The sequence below is a fragment of the Solea senegalensis genome, linkage group LG5 (assembly GCF_019176455.1).
Source record: "Solea senegalensis isolate Sse05_10M linkage group LG5, IFAPA_SoseM_1, whole genome shotgun sequence".
Lineage (NCBI taxonomy): Eukaryota > Metazoa > Chordata > Actinopteri > Pleuronectiformes > Soleidae > Solea > Solea senegalensis.
In genome coordinates, this window is record NC_058025.1 from 843,985 (window position 1) to 853,048 (window position 9,064).

Consider the following 9,064-nt stretch of genomic DNA (forward strand, 5'->3'; position numbering starts at 1 on the left):
CCTTGTTTATTTATTGATTTGTATATAGAGACTTTGTTTTTGCCTTGTACATTCTCTCCTTTCTTGTTTATAGATTAATATATTCATGTATATATGAATAAACTTCAAGTTTCTAAAAGTTCAACTGTTTCTGCTTCGTCTCCATGGGAACCAACAACACTGAAAGAAGCTCAGATCAAGAAGAAAAGTGGTCAAAACAGGTACGACAATGAAAAGTATTTTATTGTTCACTAAACTGTAGTTTATTTGGTATTTCAAATAATTTGGCTCACTAATTTCATGTATCATTAAATAACAATAAAAAACATAGCCTAATTATTTTTTTTTAAAAATACAATGATTTGATTGTGTTTGAACAGTTTGCAAACTTTCAGTTGATGAATCTACAGTTTAGATCAATTACAGGCAAAACAAATGTATACAAATTTAAATTTCATGTCACTAAATGTACGTATTACGTTTGTTCGACTTTATGTTAAATGTTATTTTATTCTTACATAAACAAACACCTAACAATAAAAAAATTACATTATTTTGAATTCGTAAAGAAAGTAAAAGATGGGCATCCTGCGGGCGCTCTGGTGTGACGTCATATCTCTGCGCCGGGACGTCCCTGTTGCGCATGTGCAGTGGCACACAGCTTTGTTGTTTGATGTCATGATGGCGCTGAGTAAAACGTTTGGACAAAAACCGGTGAAATTCCAGTTGGAGGAGGACGGAGACTTTTACATGATCGGATCAGAGGTCAGTGTTTAATCCGTTCAACGGCAGCGTTGATTCCGCACTCAGCGCACGTTGTGTCCTTTTGTCCGCGTCGTTTTTTGATCCCGGGAGAGCGGGTTGTTAGCGGTTAGCAGAGGATGCTAACGAACACTCACTCATTCATTCCCTTTTTGTTTGAACGTGTATGGTTAGCGTAGATGAAGCTCCAGTAGTAAACACATGAAACCAGACTTTTATGTCAGGAAGTGACGTTTTATTTGAAAACGTTTGACCTTCTTCGTGTCTTTAACCCCGTCTAGCTAAGCTAGCAGTTAGCTTAGCAGCTGACGGCATTTACACAGCGCTAATCTTCACAATATTTTAATCTACTACTATTATTACTAAAGTTATTATAACACATGTATATCATAGTAAGTATCGTCATGATATATATTGGTAACTTGTGAAATAACTGACCTTTTTTGTGCTCTCGTACGTCCTTATGTGTTTGTTCATTAATTAGCTTCAGGCTAAAACCTGACATTTACATTTTAAATTACTCTATTAGTGGATTAATAAATTAATCATTAACTATTTTGATAATCGAGTAATCGGCTTGAAGCCTTTTTTCATGATTAAAATAAGATTTCTGGTTGTTTCTCAACTGTGAATATTTTCTGTTTTCTTTGCTCCATAAAACAAAGAAATCATTGGTTTGTGGACAAAAACAAGACATTTGAGAACATCACCATTTCCAGGGTTGACAAGCACTGATCAACATTTTTACATATTTCCTGACATTCTATGGACCAAACGATTTCTCAATTAATTGTGAAAATTATCGACAGATTAATGGATTATTTTCAAATAGCAATCATTTTCACTATAAACTGCAAAGTAAATACATCCTTTAATCATTTGTGTCCACAAACCAAAGATATTCAGTTTACTGTCACAGACGACTCAATAAATTACAATATTATCACACGTAAGATGCTGTAATCAGAGAATGTTTGTTCTTTTTATTTTGTAGTATTTAGTTGATTGATAATTGCTTGTCTGAATAGTTACTTTAATTGATTATTTTGCGTATCTGCCTGTCTATTTATCGATCTATCTATATTCAATAATTCTCATTGTCATTTAGTCATTGAATGATTTTGTTTGGGCTCAGGTGGGGAACTACCTGCGCATGTTCAGAGGTTCTCTGTATAAAAGATATCCGTCATTATGGAGGAAACTGGCCTCAGTAGAAGAGCGAAAGAAAATCGTGGAGTCGTCACACGGTGAGTGGACTTTCATCCTCACTCGTGAACACTTTCCTCTCATGTCAGATGGATTTTATTCAAAATAACTCTTCTCTCATTAAAGAAGACATATTATACCCTATCCCCCCCTATTAAAATAGTTCCCTGGTGTCCTAATGAACATGTCAGTGACATGCTTTGGTCAAAACACCATCAGGATGAAGCATCATAGCAGTTCAATAACCCTGCTAAACCCGCCCTTTCAGAACGCTCCCTTTATATGCAAATGAGACACAGGCAAACACACACCCACTTCTTCCAGGGGGTTTCTGATTTGTCCTCTTTACAGCGCTCACTCGCTCAGCTCCTGTTCCCTCCCCTCATTCGTCTCCCCCTCCCTCCACTAGTTCTCTGACAATATCAACATGGCAGCGTGCGTCACAGGAAGAGACGTCCTACATAAGGATGGAGCCGAACACTGTCCAACTGTAAATCAGTTACAAACACTTAGGGACAGCACCACTGATCCACCGCTGATCGCTGCATAAACAGCTGCTGTATGTGAGTGTATCAGACTGAGTGTGTGCTCCGGTCATGGAGGACGTACTGAACAAATATGTTTAATTAGGACGTGTCAGAATGGTCAGTTATGACCTCTATGTGACCTTTTCTTAACAATGTGTGTGTTTGTACGTCGCTGACTAAATACTGATGTGAAGTGGTGCGAACACACGTTTGCTGACTTTATCATCGGCACATTAGCTTCATATATAAAATCCTCTGTAAAACACTGTGCTCCACTGTGCAGCCACCAACAGCACACTTGTCCCTCCGCGTTGACATAATAGCGCTCTTCCTCCCTCGCCTGCACTCTCGCAGGGACAAGGTGGAGCTAAGGTGGAGCTCTCCAAGTAAACTTACTGGTGGGGCGGTAACATTCGCTGAGTGTTTTATGGCCTATACTTACACTAAGGGGGACCACGAAAACATGACTGAGTATTCTTTTTCCACACTTTGGAGACTGGTAGGGCCTCCAGAGTCCCAAATATAAGGATTGAAATGGTTAAAAAGTTGATTTTGCATAATATGTCCCCTTTAAGGAAACTGTTCAATTTCAAATATTGTTTTTTCAACATTTCTTTAATTCCATGTTTTACAGTGGAATGTTTTTAGTAAATAAATAGTGTCAATATGATAGTTTAAATATATAAAAGAATCACTGTCGTCACATATTACAAAACTTCTTTTATGTGTGTGTCTCATATCAGAGGTCTCAACTCTATCAGGATCGGCTCATAATAATGTTATTTCTGATTAAAAGATTCATTTTGCGTCATACGTCCTTTGTTATTGTGAACTTTGTATTGTTCTATAGCAAACAAACACTTTTATAATGAAATTCTATGAAATATCATTACAAACACTGTTGATGGAAGCTTGTTGTATCATTTAAGCTCATATCACAGTCATTTTAAGTTTTTAATAATTCATCAGTCATAAAAGTGAGTGTAAAAATGCGTCTGCTGATGTTTTGTGCTTCAGATCACGGCTACACTCAGCTCGCCACCAGTGTGACTCTGCTGAAGGCGTCCGAGGTCGAGGAGATCCTTGAAGGAAACGATGAGAAATACAAAGCTGTTTCCATCAGCACTGAACCTCCGGCCTACCTCAGGTACTTCACTCACGTCGGTCTCTTTAAAGTCTCGTGGTGATGTTTTCAGTGTGACAGACAAATGACACGGGTCCTTGAAAGTGCTTGAATTTCAGTTGATGTTTGATGTACGTAGACGAGGCCAAAAGTAGATTTTTTCACGTCATGTTTTCAGTTCCATGTTGATCCGCGTTCGTCAAACGTCTTTGTTTTTGTCCACAAACTTTTTTCTTTGTTTTTACGGAGCAAAGAAACAGAAAATCTTCACATTTAAGAAGCTGTAAAATGAAAGAAACTTAAAATAGTTGATTTAATTGATTTACTCAATGATTAATAATGATTCATTGTCGCAGCAGTGGTTTGTTTTTAAAGGAAAAATCCGACCTAACCTTATATAACAACACGACTTCCATCAATGCTTGTCATAATAATAATCTTTTATTTTGAATTTTGAAGGCAGTTATTGAAATCAAATCCATTTGTGGACGGAAAAAAAAGATTTGCTTTATCTAATGAAAGTTTGTTTTAAGATTGAATTTAAAAGATAAAATGGATCAAATTTTAATAAAATTTTAATTAAATTGAATTTATTGTTTTTCTGTTTCTGTGGGGAAAATAACCCACAGTTGAAGCTGCCTCAGGTTACCATGGCAACAGCCAAAAGTCCATCGTCTCACCAAAGACAAAAGACTTTGACCAACATCTGAGGACAATCATCGCCTCCTATCTTAAGCTGTGTCAGCACATTCTGTCTTTGAATTGTAGGGAATTGGTCCTGGAAAGTCCTTGAAAAGTCCTAGGTGTGGGGTACCCTGGGTATCACACTATGATTGTCTTGCAATTTATTGATTATCAGAATCCTCTCACCTGTGTACAGAACGCCGCTCACCTGACTGAGGTATGACTTTGTCACGGTTCACTTCTTCACCAACAAAGTCTTTTCTGCTCGAGTCCTCAGAACATCGTCGCCCGCCATGAGTTCTGTTTTTATCGTTACTGATATGTTGTCCTGTTTGGCCACGCCCCCTCCGGTAGAACATGCCCCGCCTCTCTCACCACTGACTCTTCACTCGACCACAGGAGCAAACGTCTCGAGCTCTCAGATAATATATTTGTTTTGTTGTCGTTGTCTTTTGTACATTTTAATAATTGTTTTATCACAGTATTGTTGCATCGTGATATTATTGGTATTGTGTTGTGTGTTACCTCTAAACACACGTGTGTGTGTGTGTGTGTGTGTGTGTTCAGGGAACAGAAGGCAAAGAGGAACAGTCAGTGGGTTCCCACGCTGCCCAACAGTTCTCACCACCTGGACGCAGTTCCCTGCTCCACCACCATCAACCGCAGCCGACTGGGACGAGACAAGAAGAGGACGTTCCCACTGTGGTGAGAAGCTTCTAGATCAAAGACAGAGTTTCTGCTCTTTACATTCATATATGTTAGAAAACAGAGGCTCGTGGAGTAAACGGTGAAAACTCTTCTGTTGTCGTGTCTGAATACACGTCTCTGTGATATACATCGTCTATGATAGTATCTTAACTGTTGTTTTAACAATGTGTGAAATCAAAGAACCAACCCAAACACGCCACACATTCACTGCATGATCCGACGGTCCACGCTTCACAACAACGAGCTAACAAGTTAAACATGAGTGAACAAACACTAACTCTAGCAGCCTCACATTCCACGGGGTTAGATTTAACAGCTGAACGTGGATCCTCGGAAACACTGACGTCAATCTGCAAACTGTGCAAAAGCAGTTTCCGTCAAATGTGTTTCATCATCTGTGAATGAACCAGCGCACAGAATCTGAAGAATAAGAAAAGTTTGGGCGGTCAGCGGTCGACCACGAGCGGCCGGCTAATGTACGACAAGAAAACACACACACACACACACACACACTAGCAGCAGTTACGTGTGTGTCCACATTCTCATGTTAATGCCTTGTAGTTCAAATATGATGATATATGATAATATGATTTAAAACGCTCTCATGGTAGTTTTTGTTGCTCGTTATATTTTATAATATTGTCAATATTCTAATATTCTATTAACATCTAATAATAAATATAATAATAATAATAATAATATACTATTAACAAGAGCAGCTGGAACAACAGACCGTCCATGCTGTTACTAACACATGTTTGAGGATTGCAAAATAACGGCAATTATCGTTATCGGCAAATCCCAAAAAATATCGGGACAGTGATTTTCACCAATGTCGCATCAGTGATAGAACCTGGTGTTTTTTTACTTCCTGCTCTGACCGACACTAACGTGTGACACACTGAAGGTCTCTGATTGGTCCGTCACACTAACATGTGACACACTGAAGGTCTCTGATTGGTCCGGGGGTGTCGTCACTGAAGAGTCACGAGCACGTCGTCAAAGCAACGACGTCCAGCTGTAGATCAAAGTGAAACAGACTTAAACACCGTGGAGACATTCATGTTCAACCGTGAACCGTTCTGTCAACTCACCTGAACTAATGATTCTAATGATTCACTTTTGCCCAAAACAACTGCTTTAGACAGTTCATGTATTCATGTAATGGGTCACCTACTCCACTAGGTGGCAGTATTGGTTTGTGCAGAGTTACCTTAGGTGTCCACAGAGCTGATGAATCCTGGTACTTCTTTTCAGCAGTCACTTGGGGTGGTTTTTATGAATGAATGAATGAAAGAACGCCCCAAATCACAGTTCAGACTCTGCTCAGGAACCACCTCAGGAGTTTGGTGTGTAATGTGTGTGTGTGTGTTGCTTCAGCTTTGACGACCACGATCCAGCGGTGATCCACGAGAACGCCACTCAGTCCGAAGTCCTGGTCCCGATCCGTCTGGACATGGAGATCGAAGGACAGAAGCTCAGAGACGCGTTCACCTGGAACATGAACGGTAAACGTCTTCACTGAGCTCTGAGAAGGTTCCAGAGTGAACGAGGTGTTCATTCTCTCCTATGATTCTTCAGAGAAGCTCATGACGCCCGAGATGTTCGCTGAGATCCTCTGTGACGACCTGGACCTCAACCCGCTGACCTTCGTCCCCGCCATCGCCTCCGCCATCAGACAGCAGATCGAGTCTTACCCCACAGACAGTATCCTGGAGGAGCAGACGGACCAGAGGGTCATCATCAAGGTGAGTGTCCTCACAGAGCGGCCGCTCTCGCGTCCTTCACGCCTCTGAACGCTTGTGTGCCGACGTTGCAGCTGAACATCCACGTGGGGAACATCTCGCTGGTGGACCAGTTTGAGTGGGACATGTCAGAGCGGGAGAACTCTCCAGAGAAGTTTGCCCTGAAGCTCTGCTCCGAGCTGGGCCTGGGCGGAGAGTTTGTCACCACCATCGCCTACAGCATCCGCGGTCAGCTGAGCTGGCACCAGAGGACCTACGCCTTCAGGTACCAGTCACATGACACGCATGACGTCACATGACACGGGCGCGCTCCTGTTCTCCTGCAACAGGAAGTTAGTTTCCCACAATTTTGATGATCGAATAATCAGTTTTGCTCCATATCCACATTATTCCTTTCTCCCATGATGCCTTGCGTGAATTATGGGCGTGGCTTTTGGGCAAATTCTGTCGCAGGAGCAGCTTTAAATTAAAAATGACCCAGGGTTCCATGCGTCATTGAAAGTGCTTGGATTTGGTATGTCAGGGTTTCCACAGGTCCTTGAAACCCTTGAACATTTGTGAATTTAAAGAGAATACAACCTCGGAGCCCTTGAAAGTTTTTAAAATCGTCCTAAATACACATGGGTCATTGAAAGTGCTTGAATTTTGTGCTTCATGGTTCCATGGGTCATTGAAAGTGCTTGAATTTTGTGCTTCAGGTTTCCATGGGACCTTGAAACCCTTGAAAGTTTGAATTTACAGAGAAAACAACCTCAAGTGAAAATCATCCTAAATAATCATGGGTCATTGAAAGTGCTTGAATCCTTGAGTTTGTCATTTTTCTCGCTCACGTTCATGAAAGTGAAGGAGTTTCTTCAGGTCTTTCCACAATAACAATAATAATAAAGTGTGTTTTGATTTCTGAACAGTCTGAATAATCACAGCTGAGCTTGTGTTTCTCTGTGTTCTCATGTTTTTGTTTTGTTTCCACTGAGTTTTTATTATGACGTAAAACTCCTCGTCTTGGTCTTCTTCAGTTTCATGTCGTAGTCTTTTAATCTCTAACAGAAACAGAGTGTCAGGATTAAAAAGTGCTGACTCATGCCCCAGTGAAAACCCTCTGCCCACCGTGGAGATCGCCATCAGAAACACGGGCGACGCGGACCAGTGGTGCCCCCTGCTGGAGACGCTGACAGACGCGGAGATGGAGAAGAAGATCAGAGACCAGGACAGAAACACCAGGTATTTATAGTTATACATATATAAATATCCTTTATTTAACATTAAACATGTTAAATGTCTTCATTTAAGGTAACATTTATATTTAAGTGTAAATGCAATGTAGATATTATATGTTATTGTATATTTTAGTATTAATCATGTATGACATGAAAACATTATGTACTTTACATCCTTTTCATTTTCTTACTTGTATTTTTCTATAACTCTATAAGAATCTTTTCATTTCTTTTGCACTTTTTTAAAACTATTTTAAACAAAGAAACCTTTTTCTCTAATCTTTTAGAACTTTAATGTTTTTATTTTGATCCTTTTCTCTTTTCTTCTAATATTTTGAACACTTTTCATTTGCTTTAATCTTGAAACTTTATTAAAATTCTGTCTCTGTGTGTAAATCAAACATCGTCGTCTTCATAAATCTGGACGTGAACGTCTTCAGTTAGGGGCCGTGGTAAAAGTGCACTGTTTTCCTCTCTGCAGGAGAATGAGGCGACTGGCGAACACGGCTCCTGCTTGGTAGACGAGGCGGCGTAAGCTCCGCCTCCTCCTCTCACCTGTGTACAGAACGCCGCTCACCTGACTGAGGTATGACTTTGTCACGGTTCACTTCTTCACCAACAAAGTCTTTTCTGCTCGAGTCCTCAGAACATCGTCGCCCTCCATGAGTTCTGTTTTTATCGTTACTGATATGTTGTCCTGTTTGGCCACGCCCCCTCCGGTAGAACATGCCCCGCCTCTCTCACCACTGACTCTTCACTCGACCACAGGAGCAAACGTCTCGAGCTCTCAGATAATATATTTGTTTTGTTGTCGTTGTCTTTTGTACATTTTAATAATTCTTACAAAATAAAGAAAAGTGAAAAACTTCTCCATCTTCTCTTTGGTCGTGTATTATTGATTATTGATTATTGATTATTGAGAGTGTTTTATATCTGTTCTTTGTGAAATGATCCCCAGACTTTTGTAAAGCGCTCACTCTCTCACACCAAACCTCAAAGAGGAAATCAGAACCAAAGTTTGTGAAATTCTATTTTTCTATTCTTTATGTTTTGTTTTCCTTCAGCAGGATTTCACACACGCAGTGAGTAAAAAAAAAAAAACATGTTTAAATA

General features: G+C 40.1%; 1 protein-coding gene across 1 annotated transcript; it reads left to right on the top strand.

Moving 5' to 3' along the window:
* The first annotated feature begins 609 nt into the window (after nt 1-609).
* Nucleotides 610-8,808, top strand: smarcb1a (SWI/SNF related, matrix associated, actin dependent regulator of chromatin, subfamily b, member 1a). The gene is made up of 9 exons (XM_044026576.1): nt 610-744; nt 1,877-1,988; nt 3,492-3,621; nt 4,849-4,986; nt 6,370-6,497; nt 6,571-6,737; nt 6,809-6,999; nt 7,824-7,955; nt 8,433-8,808. The coding sequence occupies exons 1-9, from the start codon at nt 658-660 to the stop codon at nt 8,470-8,472; spliced, it is 1,125 nt and encodes a 374-aa protein (XP_043882511.1). The 5' UTR covers nt 610-657; the 3' UTR covers nt 8,473-8,808.
* The last annotated feature ends 256 nt before the right edge of the window (nt 8,809-9,064 follow it).